This window comes from Delphinapterus leucas, chromosome 2 (assembly GCF_059928025.1).
Source record: "Delphinapterus leucas isolate spDelLeu-1000000601 "Yukka" chromosome 2, BTC_Dleu_Yukka2, whole genome shotgun sequence".
NCBI classification, from domain to species: domain Eukaryota; kingdom Metazoa; phylum Chordata; class Mammalia; order Artiodactyla; family Monodontidae; genus Delphinapterus; species Delphinapterus leucas.
This window is the reverse complement of record NC_143130.1, coordinates 72,868,688-72,885,446: the sequence shown is the minus strand read 5'-3', so window position 1 is coordinate 72,885,446 and position 16,759 is coordinate 72,868,688. Positions and strand designations below refer to the sequence as shown.

At 43.8% G+C, this 16,759-nt stretch overlaps 1 protein-coding gene across 3 annotated transcripts in view; it reads right to left on the bottom strand.

Moving 5' to 3' along the window:
- UBAP1L (ubiquitin associated protein 1 like) overlaps nucleotides 1–16,759 on the bottom strand; it is a 32,295-nt gene that overhangs the window by 8,389 nt on the left and 7,147 nt on the right. For 2 of the 3 annotated variants that reach the window (XM_022579772.2, XM_089907106.1), the window contains exons 3-5: nucleotides 15,513–15,804; nucleotides 3,748–4,362; nucleotides 1,356–1,562 (exon numbers count right to left, since the gene is read on the bottom strand). In XM_022579772.2, coding sequence (XP_022435480.2) covers nucleotides 1,356–1,562; nucleotides 3,748–4,362; nucleotides 15,513–15,632 — 942 coding nt within the window. In that variant the 5' untranslated portion in view covers nucleotides 15,633–15,804. Of the gene's footprint in view, nucleotides 1–1,355; nucleotides 1,563–3,747; nucleotides 4,363–15,512; nucleotides 16,756–16,759 lie in introns of those variants that run through there. The other variant, XM_030761699.2, reaches the window with a different exon arrangement.

The following is a 16,759-nucleotide window of genomic DNA, read 5'->3' as shown; positions in this document are numbered from 1 at the left end:
GAAGTCATCCAACGGCCCTTCAGGCCCACCCCTTAGTGCCTGGCCCCTGACTGCTCACTGGGAGAAGACTCACCAGGCAGGTGGTCAGTCTATGTCTGGAAACACAACGTTCCTGATGGAGTGAGATTCTCCCAGCCCACCCACAGGGAGGCCAGTGCCCTGTGCTGCCTCCAGCTAATCTTCAGACCCCCACAGTGATGGCCCGAGACCCCAGCCTTGTCACAGGGTCTGGAGGGACTGAAGAGGCATGTCAGAGTCCCTACCATGGACTTGGCCCCTCACAGCCCTCCTGGACAGCTTCTTGGCCAAGGTCCTGGCTTTTCAGCGCCAGCTGAAGGTGGAGGCAACTTCTTAAATCTCAGATCAGCCTAAGGTGCTGCCCTGGAAGGTTCTCACACAGAAACTATCTGTCCCTTCAGGAACTGCCTTAGCTACAGAGAATCACTTCTCTCAAGTCACACTCTTCCCACAAAGGTGACTGACTGAAGCAGAAGTATGAAGGCCTGACCATCTCATCCCCAATTAGGACAACTCTGAAGGGCCATATATGCTTCCAAGCTGTGGAGTTGGCTTTCACTGGGTCTACAAAGCTCAACCTCTCCCTCTACCCATCCTTGCTTCTGTCATTTCCCTTACCCAGAAGTTGTTCCCAAGGGTCTCCTTAATAAATATCCTGTATGCCAAACTCCATTGGAGTCTGCTTCCTGGGGAACCTAACCTACAATACTGGTTTTCCCCATAGCTCCTAGCTGCATCTGAACACCCAAGAAGTGCCCAGCAAATACTGATGACTAGATTGACGGATGGGTAGATAGAAAGAGAGAGAGATGGGTATGGGTACGGATAAACTGTTGAGGGAAGTGGTTAGAGCTGTGCTATCCAATATGGTAGCCAGTAGCCACATGTGGCTATTTACCTTTAAATTTTAATTAATTACAATCAATTAAAATTCTCAGTCACACTAGCCACATTTCAAGTAACCACACATAGCTAGTGGCTACTGTATTGGACAACACAGGAATAAAACATCTCTCCTGCTGCAGAAAGTGTTATCGGGCAGCTCTGGAGAGATTCGTGGCTGCCCAAAGCTCCAGTCTTCTGTATCTGGGGCAGAGACTGGGACAGGAGTAGAATATTGAGACTCCCCAAGTAGGTATGGGGATTCCTGATAAACTCCTACGGAGGTGGTAGCATTAGGGTCTAGAAACTTGCTCACAACCCCCAATAATTGATTCCAAGCTGAAATTCTGCCTCTAGAGAAAAACATAAAATATCTTCAAGTTGAAGATAAAAAGAGCGTGGCCACTCACTGGGCTCCAGCTCCACAGCCCCCCAGTTCTGGGTCCTCCACTCACCTGGCTCAGGCTCTGCCGCCCAGTCTTCTGTAGAGCCATGATAGCCCTGTGCAAGGGATACCCCAGGGCGACCACTGGCCCGATGAGGTCTTGCTCCTCCTGGCTCAGGGCGGACAGCAAGTCAGCAGAATCAGGGTGCAATCTGTGGGTGGCGAGAGGCTGGGGCACCTGCCCAGGAGGTGGCAGGCAGGTATGCGGGCTGAGGGACTGAAACACAGACAAGTGGATGTGTCAGTTACCATGGAGGTGACACCTGGCTAGGCAGGACATTTTTAAAGATGCCTTTATGTACCACCCTCTCTACAGAGTGTAGGGGCTAATATTGTGAGGGGCTTGGAGTCCTGCAGACCTGGATTCAAATCCCAGCTCTCCACTGTTTACTCAGTTTACTCATGTGTAAAGTGGATGCAATTATACCAGATACCTCACAGGGTTATTACAAGGCTTAAATAAGACAAGGTGAGAAAACTGATTAGCAAAGGGCCTGGCATACAGAAACTGCCAGTAGATGATAATACTTACTGCGTAAAACAACCCTGAAAGAGAAATATGATAGGCTCATTCTATTTTACAGATATTGAAGTCAAGGTTCAGGCAACTTAATGACCTGGTAAGCAATACACTTTTGGGACCTGAACCCTACTCAGAATCAAATCCAGGGTTCTTTACCCCAAACCTTAGTAAGGGGGAAGCAGGGGTGATCTTCCCAGCCAGATCTTCCTTCTTGAGTTTGGCTGGCTGGGGCTTGGCTGGGCATGGAGTAGGGTAGGAACTGGGTACAGCTGTGGTGTTGGGGAAACCCACACAGACCCTGGACTAAGGAGGGTGGCTTGAAGGCATTTCAATTGGTTTGGCTGGCATCACCCCTAACCCGTCCCCCATGAAGAAGCACCCATCTGCTAACCCCGAACATACCTCCCTGTCCCCTCCTCCCCAAGAAAAGCCTAGCTGCTGCCCTGACTTCAGGAGCACAGTGCATGTGACATGTGAATTCCCCACCCATCCTCATCTTCTCAGGGGTTTCCCTGCCATGACCTCATCCTAGGATCTGCCCTTTACCCCAGGTGAAAAACATGCAAATCTTAGGATGTGAGTCTACTCTTGTGACCTTGAAAAAGATTCTTACCTGCTCTCTGCCTCAGTTTCCTCCCCTTCAGAACATCTGCCCCATCCTCCCCCCAACCCTGCTGTAGGATTGTTGCTAGAGTTAAATTTAATTGGGACCAGGGAAGAGCCATCCTGGCATCGGCAGCTAGTCCGTGATGTGGGCGCGGCCTGTGCAGTTTACACAGTCTCTGCTCTGTTCGCTCTAAATAACTGTGTGAGGGGTTGCTGCCCACTTTACAGGTAGAGAAGAGATGGCTCAGAGCAGTTCAGTGACTTGCCTAAGCTCACACAGCAGTGAGTGGGAAATGCCAGACCTTGAATCTGTCTTTTGGATTTAATCTCACCTTGGCCTTATTCTGTTGCATCTCCTCGCCTGACTGTGGAACTGCTGGGGGGAAGAAAGCTGTGCCTAACTGCCACCTCCTGCTACTAATCCTGACCTAACCCATCTGTTCCAGATCCACGTTTTGTGGAGTTTGATACTTACACAATCTGGACCACTTAAAGAAAAAAGACACAGTTACGGATATAAAACTATGTACAAGGCCTTGGAAGGAGCTAGTGAGGGGCCTGAGGCTTAAGCTTCATTGGCTTCACCATATGTTCATATCTGCTCCCAGCTCTTCTTGGTACACATCTTCTGTCCTGAAGCCTTCCCATCCTGCAGCAACCCTCACCTCTCTCTCAATACCTGATTCCTCCCACTGTACAGTGCTGCCTTGTCTCACACTTCCTTGCCCAACTCTCCTTGTCCTGTGCGTTTGACGTGGTCTCTTCCAACCCAGTCTCTTGAAGGAAGTAACTGTACAGTGAATATTCCTTGATTGAGCCTTCCCCTCACTCATCCTACAGCAAGCCTTGCTGGGTGGGAAGCCCTAGATCTGAGCCACATTCACTGATTCAACAGACATTCACTGAGCACCCCCTATGGGCCAAGTGTGCTGCTGGGTGCTGTGGAAACAAACATAAATGCGATCGCTGCCCAAGAAGAATCATATTCCATTGGAAGAGACAGACAGATGTTGGGTAATTACAATTATTGTGACATGCACCCTAATAGAAGCAAAGAAGGCACAGTGAGAAACAGGGATTAGGGACCTATGAGCAGGGAATATTCTAGGCAAAGGGCCACAGGAAAGACTGCATGGTATAGGGTCAGGTGAGAGCAGGTAGGGAGGAGGTGCACGAAGAGGAGGGGACCGAGGCTTCGAACCAGGCCGGAGACCCAGACTGCGGGGGCCTCACTGCTGAGATGTGGCCTCGGCCATGGGGGCAGTTTCCTTACCGCAACCACGGGCCTGTGGCTCCGCAGCGGGGGCACGGCGCCAGCCGTGGAGGGCCGCGGGGGCAGCGCAGGGGTGCTGGGGAGCGATGGCTCGGGGCCCAGGGGTGGCACTGGGGCGCTGGGGAGCGGGAGTGCCGGGCCCAGGGATGACGCGGGGCCAGGGCAGAGGCTCAGAGCTCGGTGGCGGATGCGGTGCAGGAGACTGCGGGGGCGGGTGGCCAGCCTGCACTCAGAGAGCCGCCGCCGCGCCCCGGCCAGCTCCGACCTCACGCCGCGCAGCACGTCCAGCGAGCACCGGTGTTGGCTCAGGCTGGGGCTCGCCGAGGAGCTGGGCTGGGGGCTGCAGGGATCCGGCTCTTCCTCCATGGCAGAGAAGGCTTCTTCCTCATCCTGGTCCTTCTCCTCCACCTCTTCCTCCTCAGGATGCTCCTGCGGTCTAGCCTCAGGACCTTCCGCTGCGGCAGGCATGGGCTCCAGCCCTTGCTCAGGGCTGACCAGCAAGAGCCAGGCGGGAGGGGCTGAAGCTGCCCCCGGGGCGTCGCACTGGACCTGGCAGGGTCCCCGGACTACAGCCTCCACCCAGAAGAGTGCCCTCCTCTCCAGGCTGAAGTCATACTGCGGAAAGAAGGCCGAATGAGGCTCCGCCAGGCAAACCAGGGCTGGGGGCGCACCCCTACCTTCTGGCCTCTGGGGAACCTATTCAGGCATAGACTCACCAGGCCTGGACAGTTTCTGATTCTAAGCCCCAGGCATTCACCGCAGCCCACCCTCACCCTTAGTTTTAGCTAGCACTGGGTGGATGGATATCAATAACAATTTAACGGCAAACTGTGCAGGAAGGACAAAGTGAGGAATAGGTTAATAGACTGAAACAGTGAAAACAAATATCTAAGTCCCTTTGCCATTCAGTATATAATTGAACAACAGGGGCTTAAAAAAATTCTCCAACAAAACTTGTTCTTAGCAAAGAAGCTTTCACTTGAGCCCAGAATCATTTGTCACTGAGCAGTTGGCCTTGGAGGCCGGCCCAGGCCTGCCAACCTCTCTGTGGAGTGATACTTGCCCCCATCCCATTCGCTGCCATCCAAGGTTACTTTGGGGCCCAGGAAATGTAAAAATTGCTAATTTTTGTTGAACTCTACTTACTAGGTCCTAATGTTATTCCTATTTCCAGATTACCAAAATGAGGCTCAGAAAATTTGATTTGCTTGTGGTCAGATTAGTGGTGAGTGGTTGAGCTGGGATTCCTCTGTGCATCTGACTGTAGTGCTTTCTCCACTACAGATCAAGCCAACTAAAAAATAAATCTGGAGCCCACATAAATAACCTAAATTGAGAGTTTGTAAATGAGGCAAAAATAAAATATTCCCGGTACCTACCATTAAAATTTAGAACTGGAAATATAAAACTCCATTAAAAAATATAAGTATTCTCAAAAGGCAATTTCAGTGCTCAATGATGGCCAGTTAAGGCTGGGGGAAGTGGTGTGTGTGGGGAAAATGGGAGGCAGAAAGGCAGACAGGCACTGCCCCCTCCCACCCCTGAATGACCCTATGTTGGAGAGAGGAACATAACTTAGCTGTTCTAAGTGTGGCTCCCTGAGTGTATCTTATTTCTCTCTGTATTCTCAGGGCCCAGGGCAGTTCTGGCCCCAAGGGGATATTTGTAATTGTGTGCAGAATAAATGGACAGAGAAAGAGATTGGAGCAAAATAAGTGGGTTGTGAAGGACAGAGGAATGAAAAAGACAACTTCAGAACTGATGAGGCAGTCATGGAGAGAAAGAGACTGAGAGATAATGAGACAGTCAACAGGACTTAAGGAATAAAAGGATACAAAGACCCAGGCTGAACAACCAGTAAGACAGGAATACAGCCCCATCCACCAAAAAAAAAAAAAAAAGAAAGAAAGTAACGACAAAAAAATATGTTACAACAAAGGAGCAAGGTAAAAACATACAAGACCAAATAAATGAAGATGAAGTTCACAACCTACCGGAAAAATAATTCAGAGTAATGATAGTAAAGATGATCCAAAATCTCGGAAACAGAATGGAGAAAATACAAGGAATGTTTAACAAGGATCTAGAAGAACTAAAGAGCAAACAAACAGTGATGAACAACACAATAACTGAAATTAAAAATACTCTAGAAGGAATCAATAGCAGAATAACTGAGGCAGAAGAATGGATTAGTGAGCTGGAAGATAAAATGGTGGAAATAACTGCCAGGGAGCAGAATAAAGAAAAAAGAATGAAAAGAATTGAGGACAGTCTCAGAGACCTCTGGGGCAACATTAAATGCACCAGCATTCAAATTATAGGGGTCTCAGAAGAAGAGAAAAAGAAAGGGTCTGAGAAAATATTTGAGGAGATTATAGTTGAAAACTTCCCTAACATGGGAAAGGAAATAGTCAGTTAAGTCCAGGAAGTACACAGAGTCCCATACAGGATAAATCCAGGAGAAACACTCGGAGACACATATTAATCAAACTATCAAAAATTAAGTACAAAGAAAACATATTAAAAGCAACAAATAACATACAAGGGAATCTCCATAAGGTTAACAGCTGATCTTTCAGCAGAAGCTCTGCAAGCCAGAAGGGAGGGGCAGGACATATTTAAAGTGATGAAAGGGGAAAACCTACAACCAAGATTACTCTACCCAGCAAGGATCTCATTCAGACTTTTTTTTTTTAAGAAAGGTGGCTAATGAGTCTTTTTTTTTAAATTATTTTATTTTTTAATTTTTGGCTGTGTTGTGTCCTCACTGCTGCACACAGGCTTTCTCTAGTTGCAGTGAGCAGGGGCTACTCTTCGTTGTGATGCACAGGCTTCTCACTGCAGTGGCTTCTCTTGTTGCGGAGCATGGGCTCTAGGCATGTGGGCTTCAGTAGTTGTGGCTCGCGGGCTTTAGAGCACAGGCTCAATAGTTGTGGCGCATGGGCTTAGTTGCTCCGCAGCATGTGGGATCTTCCTGGACCAGGACCTGTCCCCTGCATTGGCAGGCAGGTTCTTATGCACTGCACCACCAGGGAAGCCCTCTCATTCAGATTTGACAGAGAAATCACGAGCAAAAGCTATGAGAATTCAGCACCACCAAACCAGCTTTACAACAAATGCTAAAGGAACTTCTCTAAGTGGGAAACACAAGAGAAGAAAAACACCCACAAAAACAAACCCAAATCAATTAAGAAAATGGTAATAGGAACATATATATCAATAATCACATTGAATGTAAATGGATTAAATGCTCCAACCAAAAGACACAGACTGGCTGAATGGATACAAAAACAAGACCCTTACATATGCTGTCTATAAGAAACCCACTTCAGACCTAGGGACACATACAGACTGAAAGTGAGGGGATGGAAAAAGATATTACATGCAAATGGAAATCAAAAGAAAGCTGGAATACCAATTATCATATCAGATAAAATAGACTTTAAAATAAAGACTGTTGGGAACTTCCCTGGTGGCACACTGGTTAAGGTTCCGCCTGCCAATGCCGGAGACATGGGTTCAAGCCCTGCTCCAGGAAGATCCCACATGCTGCGGAGCAACTAAGCCTGTGCACCACAGCTATGGAGCCTGCGCTCTAGAGCCCGTGAGCCACAACTACTGAGCCTGCGTGCCACAACTACTGAAGCCTGAACGCCTAGAGCCCATGCTCCGCAACAAGAGAAGCCACCGCAATGCGAAGCCTGCGCACCACAATGAACAGTAGCCCCTGCTCGCCGCAACTAGAGAAAGAACATGCATAGCAATGAAGACCCAACGCAGCCAAAAATAAATAAATAAATACATTTATTTTTAAAAAAGAAAAAAAAATATTCCATGCAAACAGAAATCACAAGAAAGCTGGAATAGCGATACTCATATCAGATAAAATAGACTTTAAAATAAAGACTGTTGGGGGCTTCCCTGGTGGCGCAGTGGTTAAGAATCCGCCTGCCAAGGCAGGGGACACGGGGTTGAACCCTGGTCCGGGAAGATCCCACATGCTGTGGAGCAACTAAGCCTGTGTACCACAACGATTGAGCCTGCACTTTAGAGCCTGTGAGCCACAACTACTGAGCCCTCATGCCACAACTACTGAAGCCTGCGCACCTAGAGACCGTGCTCCACAACAAGAGAAGCCACCATAATGAAGAGTAGCTCCCACTCACTGTAGTTAGAGAAAGCCCATGCGCACCAACGAAGACCCAATGTAGCCAAAAACAAATAAATAAAATAAATTTTAAAAATTTATAAAAATAAATAAAAGTTTTTAAAAAATAAAAATATAAAGACTGTTACAAGAGATAAGGAAGACACTACATAATGATCAAGGAACCAATTCAAGAAGAAAACATAACAATTATAAATATTTATGCATCCAACATAGGAGCACCTCAATACATAAGGCAAATGCTAACAGCCATAAAAGGAGAAATTGACAGTAACACAATAATAGTGGGGGACTTTTAACACCTCATTTACAATAGACAGATCATCCAGACAGAAAATAAATAAGGAAACACAAGCTTTAAATGATACAGTAGATCAGATAGACTTAATTGATATTTTGAGGACATTCCACCCAAAAGTGGAAGAATACACTTTCTTCTCAAGTGCACACGGAACGTTCTCCAGAATAGATGACATCTTGGGTCACAAATCAAGCCTTGGAAAATTTAAGAAAATTGAAATTGTATCAAGCATCTTTTCTGACAACAACACTATGAGATTAGAAATCAATTACAGGAAAAAAACAGTAAAAAACACAAATACATGCAGGCTAAACAGGGTGCTGCTAAATAACCAAGAGATCACTAAAGAAATCAAAGAAGGAATAAAAATATACCTAGAAACAAACGACAATGAAAACGTGATGATCCAAAACCTATGGGATGCAGCAAACGCAGTTCTAAGAGGGAAGCTCCCAGCAATTCAAGCTCACCTCAAGAAACAAGAAAAATCTCAAATAAATATTCTAACCTTACACCTAAAGCAACTAGAAAAAGAAGAACAAAGAAAACCCAAAGTTAGTAGAAGGAAAGAAATCATAAAGAGCAGAGATAAATGAAATAGAAATGAAGAAAACAATAGCTAAGATCAATAAAACTAAAAGTTGGTTCTTTGAGAAGATAAACAAAATTGATAAACCTTTAGCCAGACTCATCAAGAAGAAGAGGGAGAGGACTCAAATCAATAAAATTAGAAATGAAAAAGGAGAGATTACAACTGATACCACAGAAATACAAAAGATCCTAAGAGACTACTACAAGCAACTCTATGCCAATAAAATGGACAACCTGGAAGAAATGGACAAACCCTTGGAAAAGTACAACCTTCCAAGATTGAACCAGGAAGAATTAGAAAATATAAACAGACCAATCACAGGTAATCAAATTGAAACTATAATTAAAAATCTTCCAACAAACAAAAGTCCAGGACCAGATGGCTCCACAGGTGAATTCTATCAAACATTTAGAGAAAAGTTAACACCTATCCTCAAACTCTTCCAAAAAATTGTGGAGGGAGGAACACTCCCAAACTCATTCTACGAGGCCACCATCACCCTGATACCAAAACCAGACAAAGATATCACAAAAGAAGAAAATTATAGACCAATATCACTGATGAACATAGATGCAAAAATCCTCAACAAAATACTAGCAAACAGAATCCAACAACACATTAAAAGGATCATACACCATGATCAAGTGGGATTTATCCCAGGGATGCAAGGATTCTTCAATATACGCAAATCAATCAATGTGATACACCATATTAACAAATTGAAGAATAAAAACCGTATGATCATCTCAATAGATGCAGAAAAAGCTTTTGCCAAAATTCAACACCCATTTATGATAAAAACTCTCCAGAAAGTGGGCATAGAGGGAACCTACCTCAACATAATAAAGGTCATGTACGACAAACCCACAGCAAACATCATTCTCAATGGTGAAAAACTGTAAGTATTTCCTCTAAGATCAGGAACAAGACAAGGATGTCCACTCTCACCACTATTATTCAACATAGTATTGGAAGTCCTAGCCACGGCAATCAGAGAAGAAAAAGAAATAAAAGGAATACAAATTGAAAAGAAGAAGTAAAACTGTCAGTGTTTGCCAATGACATGATACTATACATAGAAAATCCTAAAGATGCCACCAAAAAGCTACTAGAACTAATCAATGAATTTGGTAAGGTTGCAGGATACAAAATCAATGCACAGCAATCTCTGGCATTTCTATACACTAACAATGAAAGAGAAATTAAGGAAACACTCCCATTTACCATTGCAACAAAAAGAATAAAATACCTAGGAATAAACCTACCTAAGGAGGCAAAAGACCTGTACTCAGAAAACTATAAAACACTGATAAAAGATATCAAAGATAACATAAACAAATGGAGAGACATACCATACTCCTGGATTGGAAGAAGCAGTATTGTGAAGATGACTATACTACCCAAAGCAATCTACAGGTTCAATGCAATCCCTGTCAAATTACCAATGGCATTTTTCACAGAACAAGAAATTTTACAATTAGTATGGAAACACAAAAGACCCCGAATAGCCAAAGCAATCTTAAGAAAGAAAAACGGAGCTGGAAGAATCAGGCTCCCTGACTTCACACTATACTACAAAGCTATAGTAATCAAGACAGTATGGTACTGGCACAAAAACAGAAATATAGATCAATGGAACAGGATAGAAAACTCAGAGATAACCCATGCACATATGGTCACCTTATCTTTGATAAAGGAGGCAAGAATATACAATGGAGAAAAGACAGCCTCTTCAATAAGTGATGCTGGGAAAACTAGACAGCTACATGTAAAAGAATGAAATTAGAACACTCCCTAACACCATACACAAATATAAACTCAAAATGGATTAAAGACCTAAATGTAAGGCCAGACACTATCAAATTCTTAGAGGAAAACATAGGCAGAACATTCTATGACATAAATCACAGCAAGATCCTTTTTGACCCACCTCCTAGAGACATGGAAATAAAAACAAAAATAAACAAATGGGACCTAATGAAACTTAAAAGCTGTTGCACAGCAAAGGAAACCATAAACAAGATGAAAAGACAACCCTCAGGATGAGAGAACATATTTGCAAACGAAGCAACTGACAAAGGATTAATCTCTAAAATATACAAATAGCTCATGCAGCTCAATATTGAAAAAACAAACAACCCAATCCAAAAATGGGTGGAAGACCTAAATAGGCATTTCTCCAAAGAAGATATACAGATGGCCAACAAATACATGAAAAGATGCTCAACATCACTAATCATTAGAGAAATGCAGATCAAAACCACAATGAGTTATCACCTCACACCAGTCAGAATGGCCATCATCAAAAAATCTACAAACAATAAATGCTGGAGAGGTGTGGAGAAAAGGGAACCCTCCTGCACTGTTGGTGGGAATGTAAACTGATACAGCCACTATGGAGAACAGTATGGCGGTTCCTTAAAAAAACTAAAAACAGAACTACCATATGACCCAGCAATCCCACTACTGGGCATATACCCTGAGAAAACCATAATTCAAAAAGAGTCATGTACCACGATGTTCATTGCAGCACTATTTACAATAGCCAGGACATGGAAGCAACCTAAATGTCCATCTACAAATGAATGGATAAAGAAGATGTGGCACATATATACAATGGAATATTACTCTGCCATAAAAAGGAACGAAATTGAGTTATTTGTAGTGAGGTGGATGGACCTAGAATCTGTCATACAGAGTGAAGTAAGTCAGAAAGAGAAAAACAAATACCGTATACTAACGCATATATATGGAATTTTAAAAAGCGGTGAACCTAGTGGCAGGACAGGAATAAAGACGCAGATGTATAAAACGGACTTGAGGGCACAGGGGGAGAAGGAGAAGCTGGGATGAAGTGAGAGAGTAGCATGGACATATATACGCTGCCAAATATAAAATGGATGACTAGTGGGAAGCTGCTCCATAGCACAAGGAGATCAACTTGATGCTTTGTGATGACCTAGAGGGATGGGATAGGGAGGGTGGGAGGGAGACTCAAGAGGGAGGGGATATGGGGATATATGTATACATATAGCTGATTCACTTTGTTGTACAGCAGAAACTAACACAACATTGTAAAGCATTTATAGTCCAATAAAGATGTGAAAAAAAAATACCAGCACTTGTGATTTGTGGAAGCTAAGCAAGATGATTCTAAATTTCAATATGAAAAACAAACCAATAAGAATAGCCAGAAAAACTCTGGGGACAAAAAGAGAAATAAGGGGGACTGGCCCTACCAGCTGTTAATATATATTATAAAACCTCAATAATTAAAGCTAAGGCACTGGCACAGATAGACTAAAGGTAAAGAACAGAAAGTCCAGAAATAGAAATTAATATCTATGGGACTTAGTAAATAATAAGGTGCCATCTCAAGCAATGGGAAGAAGATGGTGTTAGTCAAAAATGGTGTTAGTCAGCTGAAAGGAAATAAAGTTGGATCCATCCTCACATCATACACGAGGATGAATTCCAAAAGGATCAAAGATTCAATTGTATGAAATGAAACCATAAAAGTACTAGGAGAAAACAGGAGAGAAATCCTTTATAACCTCAAGTGGGAAAACATTTCTCTGAATTAAAATTGAGAAGCCATGAAAGTACACACAAGCACATGTGAAAATCTGCATGGCAAATATACCCCATAAGCAAGGTCAAAGGCAAATGACAACTGGAAGGAAAACAGCTCTGATAACACAGACTAATATAGGAGTGCCTAGAAATAGATAAGAAAAAGACCAACAGCCCAACAGAGAAATGGACAAAAGATACAGACAGTCCACAGAAAAGAAAATACAGATGGCTCTTAAACACATGAAAAGCTGCTCAACCTCACTAAGGATAAGAGAAAGGCAAAATAAAACTACACTGAGATACCATTTGCCTATCCCTGGGCAAAGATCCAACATCTTATGACTCTCTGTTGGGGAGTGGAGCTGAGGTATAGGCCCCTTGTAGAGCGCTGGTTGGATGTAAATCAATATAACCCTTATGGAGGGCAATATGGTAACACACTTCAATTCAAAAGGACATCTGCATAGTCTTTCCCTGCAGCATTGTTTGTAATGGCAAAAGACTGGGAAGAACCTAAGTGTCCATCAAGAGGGGATTCATTCAATAAAGTACGATGTATTCATTTAACGCAATACAGTGAAAAACAAAGTGAAGAAGCTTTCTATGTATTGATATGGAAGGTCTTAAAATATATTAGGTGAAAAAAATCAAGACGAACAGTGTATACAAAATGCTACCCTTGGTGTAAAAAAGGAGGAAATAGCTGTATTTGCTTGTATATACACACATAAGAATCTCCAGAAGAATACATTTTAAAAAATGAGTAACAGAGGTCACCAGTAGAGGTGGGGACAGGACAGATGGGAAGGTGTCAGTAGAAGGCTTTTCACTCTTTCAGGGTAGGCAAACTGTCTGGGAGCCAAACTGACCTCCAACCTTGTTTTTATAAATAAAGTGTTATTGGAACACAGCCATACCCATCCACTACTTTCTGTAATGTCTATGGCCCTTTCTCCCTACAACAGCAGAGTTAAGTAATTGCCAGTTTTTACTATCTGGTCCTTTACAGAAAATGTTTGTTGACCCTTGTGCTATACATATATATACATATATATACATGTATATATATGTATTTCATTTCAAACTGTATGAATATATTTTCTTTCTAAAAATTTTAATTGACAAAAGGGAAACTAACTCTGATTAAAGGGATGATGAAACTATGATGAAACAACAAAACACAGACTTGTTGAGGCTCCTTGGGAAGGCAGTAGGGTACAGGGAGTGGACATGGGTTTTGGGGTCTGATCATGTTGGAGTCCTGGCTGTGTCACTTACAAGCCACATGACCCTGTTGGTCACCTGGGTGGAAACTTTGGTTTCCTGTGCCATGGGGAAGGAACACCCACCTGCTAAACGGGTCATAAAAATGAGAGAGAAGAGTGAACGTATAAAGAGCACCTAGCATGGGCCTGGTGCATAGCAGGTGCTCAATAAATGGTAAGAATTTTTTCTCTTTAGGCCACTACAGGTTCATGTGATAATCTAACTACTAGCTATAACACTGTTGCTATGGGAAAATGTGTTTCAATTCCAAACACTGGGAATACAGCCCAGTACATTTGGAAGACTGACCAGGAGAGGCTGTAAATCATACTTGGAGTCTCTGTTTGATTATTTGCCACAGCAGTAAAAGAAATGGAGGCTCAGGAAGGGAAACAGGCACAAGGGAGAACAGATGCCCACCCCAAAAATAGGAGGCAGAGCAAGGGCCAGCACATGGGCTAGGACACTAGACATAGACTTGGCAGAAGGGTACACATTTCTGCTTCGAGGAGAAATAACCTTCAGAATAGCCTCTTCCCAGCTTGCCTTGAGCCCAGCAGAGAGGGAAAAGTTGTGATAGTCTACCTCCCCTGGAGTTTAGTAAAGCAAGTTCCTCTTCCCAACAATACAGGCCCTACTGCCAGAGGACCCACAGCACAGGCTGCCTGGGGAGAGCAAGAGCTCCTGCCCCACAGAGCGTGGGCCACTGGACACTGTGCTCTGGGCTTTACAAAGCTTATTTCTGTTCTGGGTCCTAAGGAGCTTAAGTGCAACTCCAGGGTCTGCAGATAAGTCTCCGCTCCTGTCCCCAGAGGCCACTCATGCCTCTCTACCTGACCCTCCCCAGGCCTCTCCTTCCTGGACTATGCTCTCTGCACCTCACTTCCCACAACCCTTTTTTTTGCCCTCGAACATTATCTGTCTGATGGCTTTCATGTTTCAATCCTTCTCTTAGCTATCAGGAAATGATCTAGAGTCAGGACCTGGGTTTTAGTCCTGCCACTGCCACTATCTTTGGACAAATCATTTCCCTTCTCTGAGCCTCAGGTCCTCATATGCAAAAGTGAGTGAGAGCTGAACTAGATCCTCAAACTTTCCTACAAAGTTAGCCCACAGACAGCGCTGACTGAGGACAGAAGAGCCCGAGGACTCAGTCCCAAGAGACCCAACACCAGCTCCACAGTTCTCTGCAAGCCTTTTCTTTCATTTTTTAAAAATTCATGTGAATTTTGCCTTCTACCCCATGATACATCTGTGTTATAATATAAATGCAATAGGTTTCCTCCTAAATCGTCAAGTAAATTTGACTCACTTGGAAGTTAAATAATCATGTTTATCCTGAGGGTATGTGATACCACCATATATACTGGGTGCATATCCCAGTGTGTGAGCTGTGGGGCAAGGGGTGCCTCAAGGGTGCCCCCAGGGTAGATGTGCTTTGGGTCTGTGGAATAGTAATCCCTTCTGATGTGTCCCATGTAACTGTCTGCATTTTAATGGAGGATTCTGGAGATAGTATCTTAGCCCAACTACGTGATTCTAATGGTGGAATTTTAGAATTGGCAGCAGGCTGATAGAGAACAGAGGAATTGGAGCATCCTTGCTATGACTCTCAGTTACTCTATACAGGCAACCTTCCAGTTATTCTAAACTTAAAATAAGACCCACTAAATAGCCCCCAACACCAGGACACTAGCCTTCTTCATGAAATATCTTTTCCTCTTGGGTTATTTCCGAACTTCCTAGAATATACCAGAACAGGACTGGCTGCCAGTTAAAATCAAGGAACAAGGGACCTAATGAGGCTCAGCATCAGACCCAGAGACCCAGGGATGAGAAGACAGAAAGAGAGATATCCTTACCATAGAACCCAGCAGAAGCTCCCTGCAGTCTGGGACACTGAGCTCTGGCCCAGGGAGGGGCTCTGTCCCTATCACAAAGCCCTTGGGCACCTTGAAGGGGACACCATCCAGGGCATTCATTCTGTCAGAGGAAGATGGTGGAGGTGGCTGAGCAGGGCTGGGGCAGGCCTCCTGCTGGCAGGGAGAGAGCGAATTCCTGAGGACCAGGCTCAGGTCTCAAATGGCTCACTGCTCTCCTATGTGGTGACTTAGCCAAGCCCCACAGAGCCAGGAAGGGAAAGGCCCGTGCTGCCTAAGGGAGGAAATGAATAAAACAAGAGCATTCAAATTGACAGCAACTGACTATTTCATGTTTAAGTTTTGCTCTCTAGACCACTGTTTCCCAAAACACGGTTTGCAACACTAGTTCTAAAGCATTTCATCAAGTTTGCACCCAAATGGTTAAGAAAGAAATATCAAACTACACAAACTCTTCCAGAAAAGAAGGAATACATCCTAACTTGTTTTGATTTCATCATCACCTTAATACCAAACCTGGGGGCTTCCCTGGTGGCACAGTGGTTAAGAATCCGCTTGCCAATGTAGGGGACATGGGTTCAAGCCCTGGTCCAGGAAGATCCCACATGCTGTGGAGCAACTAAGCCCACGCACCACAACTACTGAGCCTGCGAGCCACAACTACTGAGCCCGCCCGCCTAGAGCCCGTGCTCCGCAACAAGAGAAGCCACCGCAATGAGAAGCCCGCACGCCACAGGGAAGAGTAGCCCCTGCTCGCCGCAACTAGAGAAAGCCCGTGTGCAGCAATGAAGACCCAATGCAGCCAAAAAAAACTGATTAATTAATTTTTTTTAATGTTAAAAAAAATTACCAAACCTGACAAGAAGATTAGAGGCTGATATTTCATGAAAATAAATGCAAAAATCTTATCAAAAATAATTATGGATAGAAAAATACAATACTGCCAGGTTGAGTTTATTTCAGGAATGAGAGACTGGATTAACATTCCAAAATTAATCAATGGGAATAAAGATAAATATCAATAGAATAAAAATGAAAAAGTGTATAATTAGCTATCTCCATAGATGCAGAAAAAGCACTTGATAAAATCAATATCCACTCATGATTTTAAGAAACAATAAACCATTTTTAGCAACTTAAGAATAGAAGAGAATTTCCTTAACCTAACAAAGAAAATCTCTAAAACATTTAAAGCAAACATCCCACTTAATGGTGAAATATTAAAATAT